The following is a 23,260-nucleotide window of genomic DNA, read 5'->3' as shown; positions in this document are numbered from 1 at the left end:
TAAATACCAAAGGTTTCCCAAGTTGCAATGAGAAGAACCACCTGGTTTTTTCCTGCTCCTGATCTCATGCCCAGTGGGGGTCCGGGTCTTTCTAATGGTTGTAGACTGCACAAAAGAACGTAAAACGTTTATGCATCCTAATGGTAGGACGTAAGATATAAAAGTGCTTAAGAGAATCAGAACCATTGTATTAAGCTTTTAGTGTTAGGAACATGTAAAAATTTGATAGCTTATATAATTGCCATGACTTTAGACATTTGAACTATAAGCACGGTAGCTTATAATGCCAATTTACAATGTGTCATTGAGTACTCGATTTAAATTTGTAATTTTAAGTTGAAGCCATGTTAGATTAATTTTCCATGATGGGATAATTAAAAGAACTTCAAGGCCACTGATTTATGTAATATTTATATTACATGTTTGCATTTATAAAAATTTAAGTATGCAGAAAGACTTGCTTAAGTCAGATAACTGAAGGACTTAAGCAGAAATACATTTCATGAAATGCATAAATACTACATAAAATATTTTATGTTTTTTACCTGACAATGAAGAAGATGAAGCCAAAATTATGTTTTTTTTTAAAGTAATAGCTAAAAACTAGACTGATAAATTATGGAATTTCTCAGCTGCCTCCAAAGATTAAGAACTAGGGTTTTGGACTTGTAATAAATTGAAATTTGGTTGTCTTTTCAGCACACAAACACTATCGTGGGCCATCTTGTGACGCTCATACCAACAGCCTGTAAGGCACTGGATCCTAAGTCCTAAGTGTCACAATATCAGTCACGCCGTAACTGGTACAATTTCCACTCAAAGTTACATTTTATCCTCTTACCCCGTTATAACCAGATGCCCCACTTCTCCGTACTTGGAATATTTGCTCCTTTGTCCTGATAAAATATCATTGTGACTAATGATGTTGTAAATTGAGCTGCGCCATCTTCTGAACACAAAACATGTGCTTAAGGCTATAGCAAAAAGTTCTTCAAATTTCTTAGGAAAAAACATCAACATTTGCTATTTTTAAAAGATAGTCTCCAGGGAAAAACCTAAATTTATGATCTGGGTTATTTTTAATTTTGAGGTATATATTTGAGGAGAGGAGTCAAATCTTTGCAGGGCTTAGGGGCTCTGAAGGTCTTAGGCCCATCTTGCAGAATCACCTCTAAAATAAGCTGGAAACATGCACACGCACTAACAGGGCAATGACCTAGATTGGAGACCAAAAGCCAGCACAGGACCGCTCCTGCCACCTGCTGGTAACAGGTGGAATTTCCCCGCCCCCAGGGTGGTTGATGGCAGGCTTTTATGGGGACCCTCGCAGGTTTGTTTGTAGCTGCATAAAGAATTTCTGACCATTTTATTTAAAACAGAAACACACTTACCCTGGGATACAGGGCTCGCTCTGTTCCTCTTCTCCCTTTATTTCTTCCTCCGGTACTTCTCCCCATTCCACAGTGGGTTTTGTTTGCTATTTGTTACTAGCATATCAGAAGAGAAAGAAACGTAGAACCCAGAAGGCAAAGGGAACGACAGCATGTGTGAAAGCTTTGGCTATGAGAGCTCTTGATGCTGATGGAATGACACATTGGGCCACGGTCATACCTGGGAGCCATGGTGGCCAACGGAGTCGGATTTACTATTGGGAAACCATTGTGGAGTGGTTTTGTTGGGTCTTTGCTTCTTGTCCATCTGTCACCACTACAATGTAAGCTCCAAAGAGCACAGATTTTTATAGGCTTTGTGCACTGCTGCTGGCAGAAGCTGTTTATTTGCCCATCAGCCATCCTTCCCTTCATCCTATTGTAATAGAAACCTCGCCTGCCTGTAGACTTTGCTGGTACGTGGTGGCCTGCTGGGGAGCATTTCTACTCGATGAGGACATGCATCGAAGCAAATGCCAATAAGTGGGGAATAAAAGTCATTCTTTAACTTCCAGATCTTGCCTGATGACCTTAAGATGACTGCTCCCTTCCTTCAGGCTGAACACAAATATGATGGGGATGAGCCACGTAAAGACGACACCTTTGAGAATGGCTAAGCCACAAAACTGAAGGAGCCCCAGTTCTCTGATGACATACAGAATCAAGTCACCAATCGGATAGGACCTGTGCATAGTGAGGAGAGAGAAATAAATATCCATGTTATTTTGGGATTTCTTCCTTATAAAGCCTCTGTTATGAACTGAATAGTGCCTCCCCAAAAGTCATATGTTAAAGCCTTAACCCCTAATGTGGCCACGTTTGGAGATATGGGGTGTAATCAAAATTAAATGAAGTCATAAGAGTGGGGCTCTATCCAACAGGACTGGTGTCCTCATAAGGAGAAACAGAGACACCAAAGATCTCTTTCTCTCTCCGTGCTCACACTGAGGTTAGGCCCTTTGAGGGCTCGGCGAGAAGAGGCACGTCTAGGCATGTTTCGGAGCCAGGAAGGGACCCTCATCACAAATCAACCCAGGCGGCACCTTGATCTTGGACTTCTAGCCTCTGTAATGGTGAGAATAGATTCCCATTGTAAGCCACCCACTCTGTGTATTTTGCTACGGGAGCCCTAGTGGACAAATACAGCCCCTAGCCTGTACCCTTAACGAATACACGGCTGCACCCCTGGTGCCTAGCTTAGGCCTGGAAATAAGTAGATGCTTGGTAAGTATTATTTGGGTAAATGAATGAATGAAAAGAATAGAAAGACAGTATTTAATCTGTACACTGCTATAAAAATGTTAAAAATCCACAGACTCTAAAAGACTGTATCTGTCCATTCTGCCACCTACGTGTTCATCTTAGTGTCACCCCGGCTGTATTTATAGGCAAATGACCTTCCTTCCTGCAGTCCACCCTCCATCTATCGACTGTCAGTATCTGTTCATTTTCCCACCTCCTTCATTCTATAATTTTCTACCATGACAGTAGTCACAACCCTTGCCCAGATCCTCTTATCTCTCATTTACTTTGTGCTAATTGCTTCCAAACCGCTCCCTCTTCTCTCTGTACTTGAACCTGTCACAGAGACTTCTCGTTGTCTCTCTTAAATTCATTTTGCCTGCTTTCATAGGAACAGATCCCTCGTTTTATTCAGATTGGCAATGTACTCTGTGAAACAACCTGGTTTCTCTACTGCTCCTGCCAGCTAGAAGCTGTAAGTGGAATTTGTTAAACGAGGCTTCTGGAAAACCTTTTTAAAAGCAAGACAGCTGGGGCCAGGCCACTTTTCCTCCACTCCTTTCTTCCTGTCTGGAATTTGGGGGTGATTGCTGGAGCCTTAGCAGCCATATTGAACTACGGAGGATTGAGGAGACAAGATAGAGAAAGAAACTGCACCTGAGGATTCTGTGGAGCTGCCATACCAGTCCTGGATTGCCTATCTCCAGGGTTATTTTACATAATAGTAAAACACTGTTGTGTTGAAAAGTGAACACACTTTTTAATGTATAAGACATTGCAGTCAGGTCTCCGAAATTAGCAGTTGAACGTTAATTCCTAACTGAAACCATTCATGTCTTCACTGTTGGCCATCAGTTTAAATTTGCCGATGCACAATTTGAAGGCAGCTATTTTAACACCACTGATGCATGATGCAGGGCTGAAAAGGTCTTCAGAAAACAATCTCACAAGGTAAGTAGGAGGACTCTCAATAGCCTCATTTTATGAAGTGAAGAAACTAAAGCTTAGAATCAGACAGTTAGTAGATGTCAGAAGAAAGACTAGAACCCAGGTCTCAGACAATGCTGAGGGTCGATAAGGGGTGGGATCATGGTGTTAGCTATAGGATTTGAGTTTGCCCACACATGCAAACACACACACATACACACACCCACCCACACACACACAGAGTTGGAATCTAGAGTAGATACACTCTGCTTTTGTCTGTCTTTATACTGTCTATCCTTCTCTGATAACAAAACCCCTTCCTCTGGGAACTTCCCTCCAGCCAAAGCTGTCAATCACCTGACTCTAGATGGTACATGACATTGGCCCCCTCAACAACATGACTGGCCCAGAGGGGGACCCGTAACCCAATCAGAGCCAAACACGGGTGTTTGGGGACTGCCACTTACTCACTGTACATGAACTTCTGCTTGGTGGTTATGAGAAAGAGCTAAAAATTTAGAGGAGGGGCTGGCATATGGTGGATGCCCACTTACTATTTGCTGTTTATCTGACATCTTTGGAAAGCTCTTATTTCCCTGGATACCATTAAGTCCAAAGCGTAGAAACTCCTGCCATATAAAATTAACAATGAAGCCCCCAAGCCCACTTAAATCTCCTGTTTTATTTGTTCATTTGTTCCCCATCGCACAGACAAGAGAGTAATATCTCTCTCAGAACCACTTCAGCTGATTTGAATAGTGAAAAAGCAGACCTTGGGGACAGTCCCCGTCCCTTATATATCTCTGGAGTGGCAGCTGTAATCGATGGGATTACAAAAATATGTCTTGCTTCTTAATCCAACAATCCTAAAAAGTTGGACATATTTTCATTCCAACTTGAATCAAGAGTCCAGGAACCATGTAAAACACAAATGTTTGGATGTGCTCATGGTATTTATTCATAGTATATTTTCACAATGTATTAATAAATGAGAATAACACATTCATACACTGAGTATAGCCTCTTCTGGAGCACTCTGGAGTTTGTTTGGGGTTGGAGGTTACTGCCAGGTTTTTTCCAATCTCTTTGGGTTGTGGAGGTGGGCTGGATTTCTCAAACCGAGCACCTGGCGTGGGCCACTGGCAGTGGCTTCCCTTCAATCAGGTCAGAAGGTCAGAAAGATGACTTCAACTTCCATTTTGGAAATAAGTTACAAGCAGTTGGTTAATGGACAATCAGAAAGATTCAGGTGTCTTGTACTCCACAGTTTATGTCTTCTCACAAATGCTGATTGCGGTAGCAGCCACGGACACTGGCGGGGTCCTAGGGTCACGTTCTGAAGAGAAGTCATGTCACCAGCCAATGTGTTCATGCTGTGACATGCTGGTGACAAGACAATTGTGATGACTAAAAACTGGTCCTGAACTTCTCCAGGTGTGCTGGGGGTCCTGAAGGTCATTCCATCCCGAGCACCCTCTGTCTTGCAACCAGTAAACATGGACATCACTTTAGAACATCTTGGCAAAATATTGAGAGAGTCCCACTTTCTTAGTATCATTCTATAATGAAGCTGCTTTGGAGTAGCCTCCATTTAACTTCGGAGAGATCAAGGCACCAAGAACTGAAGCAAAGTATTAATGATGATAATAAAATAAAGAACAGAGTCTACCTCTCTTCCAAAACAGGCATGTCCAAACATAAGGATAAACAAGCTGGTCTTACTTTTCCAAGTGATTCTGTCCATTGTAAACTGTCCTTCCATTCCTCCCTTTTATTAAAAATGTTTACATTTCTGAGTCTGATATCTCTTAAGTATATACAATATATAGCACCAAGGCAGCAATTTTTTTTCCCAGAGATCACATGAAACTGAATAGACAATTAACATCACTAATAGCTGCAATGATCTGTGACATTACTACGTTACTAATTGGCGGATACTTTCCTAGGAATGCCAAAATACACTTACATGACCCTTGTAGCACCTTGATGGCAGCTAGGTTGTTTTAAAAAACAAAAACAAAGTACAATTTTAAAAGTAACAGCAGAATATTTACAGATAGAAAGTAAACAATAATGTACCGTGATAATGAAGGATCACTTCTGTCATAGTACTACATATAATGTAGAGTACGTAAAATGCAGTGATCTGACTGCAAGGGACAAATTATGCAAAAGGCAGTCGTAATAGAATCATTTTACGTACAAAAATATTACATCACAATAAATAATTTCAAACATAAATATTAAACTTTACATCATTAGGATATTCCACATACACACACACACACATATACGTGTATGTGTGTGTGTGTGTCTATGTATATATGTGCATATGTACACACACACCCACTCATACAAGTCCTCACACACACACGCACACACACAAATTTCAGGTGGAGGTATTGCATTACTATCCTTCATCCATCCCATAATGACTTCCTCTTCAGAGCACCTGAAAATGAACAAGTCACACAAGAAATGTAAACCATCTGTCTCAAATGTCATACATCAGGCAAGATCACTTTTTACATACAGGATCTTAAAAACGATGCTACTTTGTCCAGATTTTAAAAGTGATGTATGTTTGCTATAAGAAACATGAACATTTCTGGGGAGCATAAAAAGAATAAAATAATAAACTACTAGCCTGAAATCTCTCCCGTGAGATATTGCTCTTCAAATATTGGTCCATTTCCTTCCAGTTTTTTTCTAGACACGCATGTAAATATCATGTATATACAATTCACTCAAATTTTACTGCCTATAAACACATACAAAACTATTTTACTAGATATAAAATATGTAAAATACATATACAATGAGGATCTATAGTGGATTCCTGCTGACTTGGCCTGCGTCCATCCCATCTCCTTTTTTCTGATAACAAATTCCTTCTTCTTCCTCTTCTAAATGAAGCTATAGATCACCCAACTCCAGCTGGGTATATGATCTCAGTCTCCTGGACCTTGTAATTGGTTCAGAAGTGCCCATGCAACCAAGGAGAGCCTGAGTTCTTGTGCAGAATGGACGCTGGAGGTGAGCATTTATCTGGGGCCCTGAACGGCAAAGATGATGTAAGCCTAGAGCTGCCAGAGACCAGGGAGTGGGGGAGATGTTCTGTCTGAGAATGAAATAAGCCTTGCTGACTGATGGGAGAATGAAAGGGTCTTGATCCTGTTTGAGCCTCTGGATCCAGCTATGCCTGAAGCTAGCCCACTGCTTGGATTTCTCAGTTATTTAAGGCAGTACATCTCCTTTTTTTCCCCTGTTGCCTCAATAGAAACAATCCTAATGGAAGATCATAATTTTGAATATGAATGTTTAATGAAACAGTGAAATACTGATACATAAATGTCAAGTAGGTACCCCTATGTCAGGATCTTAAAGAGTCCTACAGGACAATGAGCTGCCAAAAGCTTGAAATAAATTGCAGAAGGCTCCCGGGATTGACTGAACTCATCCACTGTAGCTGAAGGCATGGCGATGAGACAATGAGGGACCAATCCAGGCCTCTGCCCAGCAGAGGGAGCATGTGTCAGCATAAAGAGGTTAGAGGCACTGTCAGAGCTTATCATGCATGACTCTTTTGTGCATTTGTTAAAATACAGATTCTGATTTCGCAGGTCTAGGGTAAGGCATGAGAGTTTGCATTCCAAAAATGCAAATCTAGCGTGATGCTGATCACACTAGTCCTCGGATGACACTGTTGAGTCACATGTGTGTTGAACAGCACATTAAGCAAGAGCCCTGGTGTTGGGGTAGAGCCCTACCTCAAGTGGGTTCTGCCAAAGGAATCGACTAGGCAAGCACTTGCCTCTGTGGGCCTCAGCCTCTATCTGTAAAATGAGGATAAAACCCCATCTTGTGGCTTTATTGTGAGGATTCAGGGGAAATAATGCCTGCAGGGTGCTCGGCTCGGTGCCTGACACATAGTCAGGGCTCACCGGATGCCATTAATATCACTCTTGCAATACTCTCGGGCAGCATCCCCAACATGAATCCATAGGTCATCTGAATCAGAACTCCCTGTATTCAAAATACAGATTGTTAGATGCGCCAGAGACCAAAGGACTTCTAGAGATGGAGTCCAGGAAACACCTTGGGTAGATACTGCAGAGGGATCTGATGCAAAAAGCCTAAGGACCTCACCTCCAAGGGTGCAGCAGAGACGACCTCAATCACGTGAGGGCAGGTGAGCAGGAGAGAAAAAGGTAGAACAGTACTGAGTCACTTTTGAGGTCCTTCAAGGACAGATTAGGACCTGTCTGGGGGGTAACTGACCAGCCCCCATTTGCTAGTTATTAGTTTACAGAAAGAACAGGAGAGAGAGAGAAAGAGAGGGAAACGTGGGACTTACTTACCTTAACTATAATATTTGGACCTCCAGGCCGGTGCCAGAGGATGGGGTACATTTTCCACAGTAACCACCACATTTTCCTATGACCCGGGTTCCATCCTGCAAGAAAATGCATGTGCTCAGACCACCTGCTGGGCTAGTGTTCCCAGGGCTGCCACTGGCTTTGGGGAAATCTCTCGTGCATGCACAGGAGGTAAAGCCTAACATCCTCACGTGGTCTACAACAGGGGCTGACAAATGAGGGTTTGTGGGCCTGTGCAGCCTGCCACCTGTTTCTGTATGGCCCATAAAACAGGAGCAGTGTTTACATTTTTAAATGGTTGAGAGGGAGCAAACCAAGAATAATATTTCTTGACATGTGAAAATGATGGGAAATTCAAATTTCAGTATCCGTAATAAAGTTTTATTGGAACACAGCCCTGCTCATTCATTCATTTAACGTCTGTGCCTGTGCTCAGGCTCCCACAGCAGGGTGCACAGTGGTGACAGTTCTCATTGCTTTACACTGCTACTCAGCACCCTGCAAATCATGGAGACACTCTTGGAACTTGGCAGTGTTGTGGATGCTGTGTGTATTGCTGTATCGAAACATTTTGTTTTACTTTATTACCAGCATATACCATCATGTCAGAACCTGAATGCAAAAGTGACTTTGAATGTTGCTCTTTTAAGGCACCTTGGCATAGGAACTTATTCTCTTATCAAAATGAAATGTTTCTCATGCAATGACACCACAGCCATGCGAGAAAAATACGGAATACACCAATGCTACCGACCTCAGCCTCATCACACATTCCCAACTCACTAGGAAAGCAGCGGTCATACATTTAGAAAATTTACAACTGACGATCTCTTCACAGCGTCATCGCTTCCTCACAATAAAAAATGAAACCGAGTAAAAATAAACAATGAAACTGACTATGTTTCCAAGTGGCTGATGTGTTAGCCAAGCAGGGAAAACAGTGTATATACCCCCAGGTGAGTTAAGGACATTTTGTTTCACTGAAGAGCTGAACAAATGTGTCCAGAGAAAACACACTGTTTAAGACTATTATCCTTTCCATAGGAACAGTGGCTTGAGAAGTTAATGACACTGAAAGCAACATCAATAATCAATTAAAATGCAAGGCACATAATTTTGGGTGGTATTTTTTGACACTAGATGAGTTGATGGGTGGATAGTATCAATATCATTCTGTTGTTTATTTGAGGAGGTGATGCCGAGTCTGAAGTGACTCAAGAATTAGCTTCTGTGAAGAGTCTGTGTGGAAGGAGTTCAGGCAAGAAAGCTTCAAAGACACCGAGGAAACACTAGTACCAAATAACTGAAGTGGAATCTACCAAGACGTGTTGGCAACTGACAGTAGTAAATAATACATAGATGGCGTAGAGGCAAAGATGGCAGAGGAGTAGGGGACCCTATTTCAACTGGTCCCCTGAATTGAGCTGAATATGTATCTGAAAACTCATGAAATCAGCCTGAGATACAAGAAGATATCTCTGGCTCTCTAGAAACAGAATATCTCTGGTGGTTGGTTTCGAGGTGTGAAGTGGGGAGCATGATCTGTCCGTGATTCTGTGGGCAGATATTAGAAGATAAACAGAAAGGGGAGGAAACTTCCTGGATCCTGTGCCGCCAAAGCACCAAAAGCCTCCCGTGCTGGGGACCGGGCACAGACTCGAAGACCGGTACCAGCAGGAAAAGGGCTTTAGGGCAGGACCCCAGACTGAAATCTGGAGCTGCGGGGGGGGGGGGGCACATGTGTGAACTGGGGGCAGCTGTGATTTTAGAAGGACAAAGGGCAGAGACATACCTGGACCTGGAAGCGAGGGCTGGGAGTGCTGCTGTGGGGTGCAAAACCCAGGACACTGCGGTTTTTAGCAGCACAGACAAAAAAGGAGACAGTATGACTTGGAGAGCTCACTGAAGAACAGACTGCTATCTCTCTGCTCTGAGACAGAAGTTTGATGTGGTGACTTCTCCTCTGACTCTTGGAAGAGATGCAGAAAGCTGCCAGGGGAAGCTGCCAGAGAAAGCCACCAGAGAACAAAAGGCCCCAAAACTGGTTTTTACTGGGCCCATCCCCCACACAGGGGGCAGGGAAACTCTGTCCAATCAGTGTTGCCTGAGTAACAGTGTGTCAGGCCCCTCCCTCAGAAGACAGGCTGGAAGAACAAGAGGCCAACAACTCTAAGGTCCCTATAAAAGAGATGCATCTTGCCTGGGTTGCGGTCAATAATCTGCACTCTGTACATTCCCTCAACCACCCCTCAATAGAATGGCTAAGAGGAGGAATCCCCAACACAGGAAAAATTCAGAGACTGTGACCTCTGCCACAGAACTAATGGATATGGATATAAGCAAGATGTTGGAAATAGACTTCAAGGTAACAGTTATGCAGATAATAGCTAGGATGGCTAAAACTATTAATGCTAACAGATTCTCTAAGGGCAGAAATGAGAGTGGATCTGGCAGAACTTAAAAATACTATCAAAGAGATCCAATCTAATCTAGATACTCTGACAGCTAGGGTAAACACAAGGCAGAAGAATGAATTAGTGATCTAGAAGACAAACTGATAGAAAAGAAGGAACAGGAAGTGGCCTGGAGCAAACAGCTTAAAAACCATGAAAACAGAATTAGAGAAATAAATGATACCATGAAACAGTTCCTTGTCAGAAGTATTGGGATCCCTAAGAGGGTGGAGAGAGAGAGAGATAGGACCAGAAGATATATTTGAGCAAATAATAGCTGAGAACTTCCCTAATCTTCAGAATGAAACAATCATTTGTGTCCTAGAGGCAGAGAGGACCCCTCCCAAGATCAAGGAGAACAAACCAACACCCCGGCATGTAATAGTAAAACTCACAAATCTTAGAACCAAGGAAACCATCTTAGGGGCTGTGTTGGGGAAGATATTCCTTACATACAGAGGAACATCAGAATAATGTCCGATCTGGCCAAAGAGACCTGACAGGCCAGAAAGAGCTGGCAAGGCATATTCAGGGTACTAAATGAGAAGAACATGCAGCCAAGAATTCTTTATCCAGCAAGGCTGTCATTTAGAATGGATGGAGAGAGAAAGAGCTTCCAAGACCAGCAAAAACTGAAAGAATATGTGACCACTAAGCTGGCCCTTCAAGAAATATTAAGGGGAGGGTGTCTATAAAAGGAGAAAGACCCCAGGAGTGACATAGAACAGAAATTTACAGAGACAATCTATAGAAACAAGGACTTCACAGACAACATGATGACAATAAAATTGTATCTTTCAATCATCATTCTCAATGTGAATGGTCTAAATGCTTCCATAAAATGGCATAGGGTTGCAGATTGGATAAAGAGACAGGATCCATGCATATGCTTTAGACTCATTTTGAATCTAAAGATACAGCCTGAAAGCAAAGGGATAGAGAACCATCTTTAATGCCAACAGACCTCAAAAGAAAGCTAGGGTAGCAATTCTCATATCAGACAAATTAGATTTTAAGCTAAAGACTGTAGTTAGACATACAGAAGGACTCTATATCATTCTTAAAGGGTCTATCCAACAAGAAGATCTAACAATTGTAAATATCTCTGCCCCCAACATGGAAGCAGCCAACTACATAAGCAAAACTGTTAATGAAAATAAAGAAACATACTGATAATAATATGTTAACAGTAGGAGACCTCAACACTCCACTCTCAGCAATAGACAGCTCATCTGAGCAGAAAATCAACAAAGAAACAAGAGCTTTGAATGACACACTGGACCAGATGGATCTCATAGATATATACAGAACATTCCACCCTAAAACAATAAAATACTCATTCTTTCTTGAGCACACATGGAACTTTCTCTAGAACAGACCCCATACTGGGTCACAAATCAGGTCTCAACTGATACCAAAAGACTGAGATTATTCCCTGCACATTCTCAGACCACAGTGCTTTGAAACTGGAGCTCAATCACAAAGAAAAGTCTGAAAGAAATTCAAACAGTTGGAAGCTAAAGACCCTCCTGCTTAAGAATGTTTGGGTCAACCAGAAAATCAAAGAAGAATTTAAATAATTCATGGAAACCAATGAGAATGAAAACACATCAGTCCAAAACCAATGGGATACAGCAATGGTGGTCCTAAGTAGGAAATACATAGCCATCCAAGCCTCACTCCAAAAAATAGAAAAATCCCCAATACACAAACTATCTTTACACTTTAAGAAATGGAGAATCAACAACAGATTAAGCCTAATCCACACATGAAAAGGAAAATAATTAAGATTAGAGCAGAGATCAATGAATTATAAACCAGAGACATAGTAGAACACATCAACAAAACTAGAAGCTGGTTCTCTGAAAGAATTAATAAGATTGATAAACTACTGGGCAGACTTATTCAAATGAAAAGAGAAAGGACTCAAATTAATAAAATTATGAATGAAAGGGGAAAGATCATGACTCATACCAAGGATATAGAAACAATTAAAAGATATTATTATCCATAGCTATAGGCCAATAAGTTAAGCAACCTAGAAGAAATGATACATTTTTAGAAACCTATAAACGCCTGGGTGGCTCAGCGGGTTGAAGCCTCTGCCGTCGGCTCGGGTCATGGTCCCGGGGTTCTGGGATCGAGCCCCACATCGGGCTCTCCACTTCTCGGGGAGCCTGCTTCCTCCTCTCTCTCTGCCTTCCTCTCTCTCTGCCTACTTGTGATCTCTGTCTGTCAAATAAATAAATAAAATCTTAAAAAAAAAAAAAAAAAAGAAACCTATAAACTACCAAGACTGAAACAGGAAGAAGTTGACAACCTGAGCAGGTTACAGGCCAATAACCTGTAAGGGGATTGAAGCAGTGATCAAAAACCTCCCAAAAAACAAGAGTCCAGTACCTATTGGATTCCCTGGGGAATTCTACCAAACATTCAAAGACAAATTAATACCTATTCTCCTTAAGCTGCTTCAAAAAATAGAAACAGAAGGAAAACATCCAGACTCTCTCTATGAGGCTGGCATTACCTTGATCCCCAAACCAGGCAAAGACCCCCATCGAAAAGGAGAATTTCAGACCAATATCCCTGATGACTATGGATGTCAAAATTCTCAGATCCTAGTTAATAGGATCCAACAGTACATTAAAAGGATTATCCTCCACAACCAGGTGGGATTTATCCCTGGGAGGCAAGAGTGGTTCCATGTTCACAAATCAATTAATATGACAGAACACATTAATAAGAGGAGAGAGAACTACATGGTCCTCTCAATGGATGCAGAAAAAGCATTTGACAAAATACAGCATTCTTTCCTGATTAAAACTCTTCAGTGTGTTGGAATGGAGGGAACATTCCTCAATTTCCTAAAATCCATCTATGAAAAACCTACACCAAATGTCATTCTAGATGGAGAAAAGTTGAGAGTCTTTTCCTTAAGATTAGGAACACAACAAGGATGTCTACTCTCACCACTATTGTTTAACATAGTACTAGAAGTCCTAGCAACAGCAATCAGACATCAAAAAGATATAAAAGGTATTCAAATTGGCAAAGAAGAAGTCAAACTTTCTCTTCATAGATGACATATTTTATGCAGAAAACCCAAAAGACTCTACTCCCAAATTACTAGAACTCATAGAGCAATTCAGTAATGTGGCAGGATACAAAATCAATGCACAGAAATCAGTTGCTTTCTTAAACACTAACAATGTACCTGTAGAAAGAGAAATTAGAGAATTGATTCCATTTACAATAGCACCAAAACCATAAGAATAAACCTAACCAAAAAAGTAAAGGATCTATACTCTAGGAACTACAGAACACTCATGAAAATAACAGAAGAAGAAACAAAAAAATGGAAAAACATTCGATGCTCATGGATCAGAAGAATAAACATTGTTAAAATGTTTATGCTGGGGGTGCCTGGGTGGCTCAGTGGGTTAAGCCTTTGCCTTCAGCTCAGGTCGTGGTCTTGGGGTCCTGGGATCAAGCCCCGCATTGGGCTCTCTGCTCAGCGGGGAGCCTGCTTCCTCCTCTCTCTCTGCCTGCTGCTCTGCCTACTTGTGATCTCTCTCTCTGTCAAATGAATAAATAATATATTTTTAAAAAATGTCTGCGCTGCCCAGAACAATCTATACTTCCAATGTCACCTGATCAAAATACCAAAGGCATTTTTCAAAATGTTGGAACAAACAATCCTCAAAATTTGTGTGGAACCAGGAAATACCCCAAATTGACAAGGAAATGTTGAAAAAAGAAAAACAAAGCTGGGGGCATCACGTTGCCTGATTTCAAGCTATATTACAAAGCTGTGATCACCAAGACAGTATGGTGCTGGCACAAAACCAGACACATAGATCAATGGAACAGAATGGAGAACCCAATATGGACCCTCAGCTCTATGGTCAAATAATCTTCGACAAGGCAGGAAAAAATATCCAATAGAAAAAGGACAGTCTCTGCAATAAATGGTGCTGGGAAAATTGGACAGCCACATGCAGAAGAATGAAACTTGACCATTCTCTTACACCATACACAAAGATAAACTCTAAATGGATGAAAGACCTCAACGTGAGGCAGGAATCCAACAAAATCCTAAAAGAGAACATAGGCAGTAACATCTTTGACATCAGCCACAGCAACTTCTTTCGAGACACATCTCCAAAGGCAAGGGAAACAAAAGTGAAAATAAACTTTTGGGACTTCACCAAAATAAAAAGCTTCTGCACGGCAAAGGAAACAGTCAATAAAACAAAGAGGCAATCCACAGAATGGGAGAAGATATTTACAAATGACACTACAGACAAAGGGCTGATATTCAAGATCCATAAAGAACTCCTCAAACTCAACACCCAAAAAACAAATAATCAAGTCAAAAAATGGGCAGAAGACATGAACAGACATTTCTCCAAAGAAGATACAAATGACTAACAGACACATGAAAAAATGTTCCATCATCATTAGTCATCAGGGAAATTCAAGTCAAAACCACATTGAGATACCACCTTATACCAGTTAGAATGGCCAAAATCAACAAGATAGTAAACAACAAGTATTGGAGAGCATGTGGAGAAAGGGGAACTCTCTTACACTGTTGGTGGGAATGCAAGTTGGTGCAGCCACTTTGGAAAACAGTGTGGAGATTCCTTTTTTTTTTTTTTCTTTTAAGATTTTATTTTTGTTTATTTGGCAGACATAGATCACAAGTAGGCAGAGAGGCAGGCAGAGAGAGAGGAGGAAGCAGGCTCCCTGCTGAGCAGAGAGCCTTACGCGGGGCTCGATCCCAGGACCCTGGGATCATGACCTGGGCCGAAGGCAGAGGCTTTAACCCACTGAGCCACCCAGGTGCCCTCAGTGTGGAGATTCCTGAAGAAATTAAAAATAGAGCTATCCTATGACCCTGCAATTGCACTACTGGGTATTTACCCCAAAGAAACAGATGTAGTAAAAAGAAGGACCACCTGTACCCCAATGTTCATAACAGCCATGGCCACAGTCACCAAACTCTGGAAAGAACCAAGATGCCCTTCAACAGATGAATGGATAAAGAAGACATGGTCGATATATACAGTGGAGTATTATGCCTCCATCAGAAAGGATGAATACCCAACTTTTGTATCAACATAGACAGGACTAGAGGAGATTATGCCGAGTGAAATAAGTCAAGCAGAGAAAGTCAATTATCATACGGTTTCACTCACTTATGGAGCATAAGGAATAGCATGGAGGACAGTAGGAGAAGGAAGGGGGAAATGAAGGGAGTGAAACTGGAGGGGGAGAAAAACCATGAGAGACTACAGGCTCCAAGAAACACTGAGAGGTTTAGAAGGGAGGACCATGGAGGGTGGTGAGCCTGGTGGAAGGTATTAAGGCGGGCATGTATTGCATGGAGCACTGGGTGTTATATGCAAACAACGAATCATGGAACACTACATCAAAACCAAATTATGTTGGGGCGCCTGGTTGGCTCAGTCATTAGGCATCTGCCTTCGGCTCAGGTCATGATCCCGGAGTCCTGGGATCGAGCCCCGCATTGGGCTCCCTGCTCAGTGGGAAGCCTGCTTCTCCCTCTCCCACTTCTCCTGCTTGTGTTCCCTCTCTTGCTGTGTCTCTCTGTCAAATAAATAAATAAATAAAATCTTTGGAAAAAAAAAACAAATGATGTACTGTATGGCAACTAATATAACATAATTTTAAAAATATGTAAAAGCAGAGAAAGAGTTAGTTGGCCAAATTTACAAAGCTCATAAAAATATAAGATACTGGGGCAGCTGGGTGGCTCAGTCAGCTAAGTGTCTGCCTTCAGCTCAGGCCATGATCTCAGAGTCCTGGGAGGGAGCCCCACATCAGGGTCCCTGCTCAGCGGGGAGTCTGCTTCTCCCTCTCCTTCTACCTCTATGTGCACTCTCTCTCGCTCTCAAATAATTTAATTAATTAATTAATAAAATCTTCAAAAAATGTAAGATGTTTGAAGCCTGTAATTACTCACTGTATTAACCCTCAGTAGGCACTCTATGCAAAATATAAGAATCTATCAGGCATCATGGAACCGGCAGTATCAAGGATGAACATCTTTTGCTCTTGGGAACTTATTCATCATCAGTTTTATAAACTTTTTGTCAGAACTAGAAGTTGAACACCCTGACTCCTGCCACCATCCAGCAGTTTGATAACTGAGTAATGTTACTGTGAACATTTGAGCTCACATTTAAAGGTTTAAAGGTTTCTGAATGAGAACTGCTTTCCGTCACTGCCCTTGGACACTCACTGGCTTTGGACATTAGCTTTTGCTAGCGACTTGACAATATTTCCTAGTGAACTGAACTTCAATTTCAAGGCCAGACGTCTACTTACCAGGCCCAATTTACACTGTGGTAAAGTCACTGTAATGGCAATTAACATTGTTCCAATCAGAGGTAATATTAGGCTGCTTTCTGTACTTTCCATTCTACTGAAAGTTAAAACAAGAAGCTACATGTCATGCCACATAAATTTCTGTGGATATATTTTCTGAGCCTGAGCTGCCATTCCAGCAGCATCTTTTGGACTTTGATATAAGTGCAAATAAAATATCATACTTCAAAATCCATGTAACAAAGCTTCCATCTTACCTTCATAGCAAGTACCTAATCTGCGATGTAATGATATGCTGGAGGGCAAATACCAAGAGAAAAATCTAACAGAATTCTAGAAATGCTTGCCAAGCCATGAATATGCTCCATGAGAATTATATGGTTGTGGACTGTATCAGTTGTGGACTATATATTTTTTGTATCATTTCAAAAACATTTATAAAGATGAAATACAGAAAATCCCATCTCTGACCAGCATTAAGAAACACATAACCAATTTTGATAATAGAGAAGTAAGCAAAATATTCAGCTAATTCAGCAAAGTATTATCCATTCAGAATATTCCATTCTTCTCATTGGTAAAAATGTATGGCAAAAAAAAATTGAACTCCATTATTATTTTTAAAACTCCATCCATAAAAATTTTATACAAATTTCTTTCCACTCTTGTCATATAAATACATAATATTATTGATTTTGCCTCCTGGCTGGCAAAGTATAAAATGTTTATAAATAAGCATAAATTATGCAGTTTTTCGCAGACGAAGTTTGCTGGCCCTCCAGTCTACTCTTTCCTGCCCCTCCAGATTCATATTCTGACTCTCCAGATACCATCCCTTCCCTCTACCCCACCCCAGACTTCTGCATTTCTCTGGACTGCTCTTCTGACATGCCTTTTATCACACAGGGCCTTTGCACATACGATGCCGTTCCCTGTAATTGGAACCCTCTTCTGTGTCCCTCTCCCCTCGGTGGACACTGGGTCACCCCACCTTTTGACTGTTAAATTTTTCAGAACCTAGCCCAAGGACCACTGCCTCTCAGACACCTTCCTTCCCCAGTTTCCTGCCACACAGCGTCAGGCAAAGCGGGGTAATTCTTTCTTTATATCTGTCTTCCTGCTACATTGTAAGCCCTGTGAGGGTAAGGCCAATGTCTTTTTCAATTCCTAGGTCTCCAGGACCCAACAGTGTATGGCTCAGAGTGATACTAAATGCACATTTGTTAAATGAATGAATAAATGAGTGAATAGGAGGCTGAAGCTGATGTACGCACTTTGTTTTGACCTGCAATTCAGACTGCTTGGCTAATTCATTCCCTAACACTTGACCATGCATAGGAGAACTCCTTAATTGTAACAGTGTAGCTCACTGTGTAAATTTACCATGTCATATTAGCTACCCTCCACCCCTCCATTCCTGCACAATGTTTGGCATCTTAGATGTTTCACATTTTCCACTGTTGGGAGCAACATTGTGATGAACCCTATTTGTGCCTGCATTCCAGGATATCTTTGGGCTACATTCCCAGAACTGGGTCAAGGTTGTGAAGATTTGCTTCCTATGGCCAAGCTCCAAAAGTCTCTTGCAAATAATGGATCATCTCATTTAAAAAGCAAGCAAGCAAGCAAGCTTTGCCAATTTAACAAATAAAGAGAACAAAATAGTTTCTCTTTGAAAAATTCATTTCCCCTTGATTATGAATGTTATTGAGATGGAAGACTGATTTCTAAGACCCTAACTGGTCCTGCATTTAGGGGTTCATATTAGTTCTGGAGCCGGTCTGACACCACCAACCAGATCTGATGCCAGATCATCCTTCTAGCTAGCTCCAGCCTTCTACCTTCTAGAAGATTCTAGCTAGGAACCTTCTCCACAGGCTGAAGCCCTGGTCTGCAGGCCTGGAGAATCCTAATGTGCTGGAATGTCTTCTGTCTCATCCAAGCTCATGCTTTATCCACACTCTCTCATGCCCCAGCAGTGCACAGAACCAGGGTCAGACTGACTGGCCTGTACTGCATTTTAAAACAAACTCTCTATGTCTTGATTTCCTGGCGCATCTGTAAAATGGGGATAATATTTGTCTCACTTCAAAGGTTTGGTGTAAATGCAAGAACGTACATAAAATACTTAGTAGACTACTTGGCCAAATGTACGTGCTCAAAAAATATTAGCTATTATTATCATAAAAGTTTTTATGTGTGAATCTCCATCATAGTCTGCTCTCATGGAGATGAGGAAAAGTCTGGGTAAGTATAAAGTTGCTGATAATGGCTTTGCAACGTTCCTGCTATTTCACTAATTGGGACTCTGTTAATGTGATTTAGATAAAGTCTGAGCGAAAACTCATCATTTTTACTAGAGAGTACAAAGAAAAAAAAAGCCCACTAAGAAAATGATTAGCATAGACACAATTGTCATGGAAACAGTGCCTATTTTAGAGAAAAAGGTATATTTCCCAGCATCTTAGTAGTACCCACTCACATACAATGAAACACTAATTATAAATCATTTTTATTTCTTCATTAGAGCAAGCCCTCTAAAAAGCTCTTTCAAATGAATATTTTCCTAGCTTGGTTTGAGCTATTACATATAATTAAAATGAGTAACTATCTGTTCCATTATGAATAGTTTATATTTCATACTTTTCACCGTATTTTCTGGTTTTCTCAGTCAATATAAATAGGGGAAGTAGGCTCATGTGATTTAGAAAAGTCAGCACATCTTTGTTTGAGGTGTGTTTATGTATATTTCTTTGGAGTGTGCTGGTGGTGAGCTGCCCAAAAAACACAGGAGATTATCGATTGATTGATCGATATATACATATATGTATACAGAGAGTCACATAGATGTGAATATATACAGTGCCTAACATTTATTTAATTTATTTTTATTGTTATTATTTTTTAAAGATTTCATTTATTTATTTGACAGAGACACAGTGAGAGAGGGAACATGAGGAAGGGGAGTGGGAGAGGGAGGAGAAGCCAGCTTCCGGCTGAGCAGGGAGCCCGATGCGGGGCTCCATCCCAGGACCCTGGGATCATGACCCGAGCTGAAGGCAGACAACAAATGACTGAGCCACCCAGGTGCCCCCACTGCCTCACATTTAGAATATATTTAAACACTGGATGCTTGGACGGCTCAGTTGGCTAAGCATTTGCCTTCAGCTCATATCATGATCCTGGAGTCCCAGGATGGAGTCTGACACTGGGCTCCCTGCTCAGGTCTGCTTCTCTGTCTGCCCTCACCCCGCTCTTGTGCTCTCTCTCTCTCTCACTCTCTCACTCTCAAATAAATAAAGTCTTAAAAAAAAAAAAAAGAATATATTTAAACATCGAACTTCTAGGGGAAGAAAAAAAACACACATCTGTAAAATGTAGTTTTTCTCTACTGGCCTATAGTATGATTTTTATACTTGTGGATAGCTGGATTTTCATAAGGAGGCAGCCCACGGTAGCTGAATGAGAACCGATTCGGTCCCATGTATACACATGCACCCCGCCCCCCACCCCACCTTTATCTCATGTTACCTTAACTCCACTGGTTGTGAATGAGCTAAAAGATATAAATTGAGTCCATCTCCTCTATGACAATACAGAGTTCATTTTTAATTTCAAAGCAATTCCTCAATCTTCAACACTTCTCCCAGAACAAGGAATGTGGTTGGGGCCTCGGGCCAGGCAGCCAGGCCTCAGAAACATGGGCCCCTCGCTCCTTGTGGACCCCACAACTTCCCCAGCCATGCAAAGTAGCACAGAGACTCGGGGGGTGCCTCTTCCATGTGGCCTGAAGTGAACCTCCCCCTCACTCCCTCGGCTCTCAAGACTGTTCCAGAACTTCCTCCCAGACAGAGGGTCGGAGAACAGCTTGGAAAATGGGTCATGTAGCTACGCAGGACCTGTGGATGGGGCTAAGGGCCCTTTCATATCCTGGGCGCGTTCTTGAGTTGAGGGTGCGTGGAATGTTCCTGGCAGAAGAGCTCGCTTGGTGTTTCAGCATGGTCTCCCCTGTCTCACATCCAGGGCATGCTCCCCTTTCCGTCTGTCCCTCACCCACAAGCAGAGTAGAAACTCACGAGTTCCTGAGCACAGCAGGGGAAGGTAAAGCACCCCTAGGCCGAGGGGGTGTCCCACCAGCCTCATTCTCAGCTGGGCTGGGGGGCCACAGGGATAGAAAGTCCAGGGTGCTCTGGGTGCCAGCCAGGTCCAGACTCCGCCCCCACTCAGGCTACCGTTCCCTGTCCTTCCACTTTTCCATCTCAAGCAAGCCTATTTCCTCTGTCACCTTGGCCAACTTCTAAAACCTTACTGCAAGCCTCAGGGCAGGGAAGCGGGATAACACTGAGAGCTAACACCTATTGTGGGCATGCTGTTTGCCACGGAACATCAGGACAACTTTTGGACCCTATTTCCTGTAGGCCTTAGAAGAACCCAACGATGATCCTCATTTTATAGATGATGAAACCACTCCCCACCCCACCCCCCCTTGCTCAAGAGCTAGTAAGTGAGGGAACAGGCAACCCTACTTGGGGGATCTGCGAGCTGAACCTCTGTTCTCTGCAGCCACCGGGAGCTCTCATTTCAGCACCAGGGGCTGCCCGCGGGCACTCGGGCCTGGGATCCCTGGGCCAAAGCGACATCATGGGCTTACCCTCACCCACCTTCTAAAATTCCCTTTCCGGATAGGATGAGAAATCTGGGAAAAATGGGGTTTAATGCATGCCATTTGCCCAGTAAGTGTTGCTATTTTAATCATAAAAGTAATCATTCATATTATTTAAAAATAGGAGAAGTATCTTTCCAGGACACCTGGGGAGCCCCAGGGAACCTGACAATGAGACTTATTTTTACTGGTTCTTCCTCCTGATGATGAGATAGTGGTTCTGGCAATTCAATTTTCTCCTGGTTATGATTAGAGTTTCCCCACAGTTCTGCTTGGGGAAAACATTTTATTGCCAACCAGGTTTGGAGAATTGAGATTTTCACTATGCCCTTTTCCTTGTAGCTTCCAGTAGAAAAGGGAAAAAAAGTAAGGAGTGATGATTTGAGGCCAAATCAGAGCAGGGCCATTTGGATAGGAGAGGACTGGCTAGCCACAGAGGACCAAGGCCTCAGTGCCTTGGGGACACGGTGGCAGGTAATGGTGAGAGCAGGACCTTATCCAGTTTGGCAAACTGTGTTCCATTACACGGAATACTGGTTATTCAGGGAAATTAAAAGGTCCAACTTTGAAGAGAAGGATTTGGGGTTGATTTAACTGGTCAGTGGTCCTCAAAATGTGATCCTAGACCAGGGACATCAGCACTACCCAGGAAATTGTTGGAAATGTACCTTTTGAGACCCTCCTGAGGCTGGCTGTGGTTTTCCTTCATTTGTTTTGGGAGGGAGGGGCAGAAGGAAAGGGAGAGAGAGAATCCCAAGCGGGCTGCACACCCAGTGCAGAGCTGGATGTGGGTTCGAACTCACCACCGTGGAGGTCATGACCTGAGACCCTCAGGCGCCTGAGGCTGGCTGTGCCCTGCAGATACACACTCGGGTTCCAGAACCACTGATTTAGGGGAACACTGGTTTGACATTTTTCAGGGCTGCCAAAGGCTATGGATGACTCTGACCTGGCTCCCGGGATTCATAAAGAGTGCTGGACAGACCCTGGAGATTAGTTTTAAGCTCAGGCTCTCTGAGCTGTCATATAATACCAAGATTAAAAAAAAAAAAAATAAAGGAAAAATGCTGCCAGACAACTGTCACACCGACTCCTTGCAGCAAAGGCTAACTTCCCTCCCAAGCTTGGAAACGGGCCAACAGATCTTTGCAGGATGGAGACCACTCTCTCCAGCAGGTGGCGCTCTCTGCCGTAATAATTTTTAGTTTCTGGATGAAAAGAGCCATGTTGATCATGGGCTAACAGGACTGAAACTTATGTTACATAGTTTACAAGGATGGTTTCCTACGGAATCATGCCTCATGCCTGACCATTTTGGACAGTTAAGTTTTCTGTTCCTCTGAGTGAATGCTCCATAATATATGGACCCTGAGGGGTAGTGGCGGGGGAAGAACATTATAATTTGGGAGCACCCACTATAAAGCACGTGTGTGGTCAGCTACCTTTACTCCTTTCAGTGCAAAGGAAAACATTTAATGATTTATGAGCAATCAAAATGGCCAGTTAGTGAATTAGATATGAGGGGCTGATTGGCTTAGAGAAAAAAAGGGGAGTAAGATAGTTTTTTTCTATTTATCCCTGGCAGCTAAAAAAATGGGCATGGGAAACTCTGGGATTTCCCGGGGAAGTCGCAAGTGGCTGTTTCTTCCTGGGGGAAGCAGCTTGAATTTCATTTTTATATTCCGATTTTGATAAGGTTTAGCTAATAAAAATACAGGACACCAAGTCAGACGTAAATTTCAAAGAAATATTTTTTTTTAGAAGAAATATATCCCATGCAATGTTTAAGACAAGCTTACAGTTTAAAAA

General features: G+C 42.2%; 1 protein-coding gene across 6 annotated transcripts in view; it reads right to left on the bottom strand.

Moving 5' to 3' along the window:
- Positions 1-5,963: 5,963 nt before the first annotated feature.
- The window catches only part of ADAMTS9 (ADAM metallopeptidase with thrombospondin type 1 motif 9), a 163,193-nt gene continuing 145,896 nt past the window's right edge, over positions 5,964-23,260 (bottom strand). For 5 of the 6 annotated variants that reach the window (XM_044253222.1, XM_044253227.1, XM_044253228.1 and 2 more), the window contains 2 exons: positions 7,964-8,058; positions 5,964-6,054 (listed from right to left, as the gene is read on the bottom strand). In XM_044253222.1, coding sequence (XP_044109157.1) covers positions 7,969-8,058 — 90 coding nt within the window. In that variant the 3' untranslated portion in view covers positions 5,964-6,054; positions 7,964-7,968. Of the gene's footprint in view, positions 6,055-6,086; positions 6,364-7,963; positions 8,059-23,260 lie in introns of those variants that run through there. The other variant, XM_044253223.1, reaches the window with a different exon arrangement.

This window comes from Neovison vison, chromosome 6, assembly GCF_020171115.1.
Source record: "Neovison vison isolate M4711 chromosome 6, ASM_NN_V1, whole genome shotgun sequence".
Taxonomy (NCBI): Eukaryota; Metazoa; Chordata; class Mammalia; order Carnivora; family Mustelidae; genus Neogale; species Neogale vison.
The sequence above is the reverse complement of the archived record's forward strand: the minus strand, read 5'-3'. Positions and strand labels throughout refer to the sequence as shown.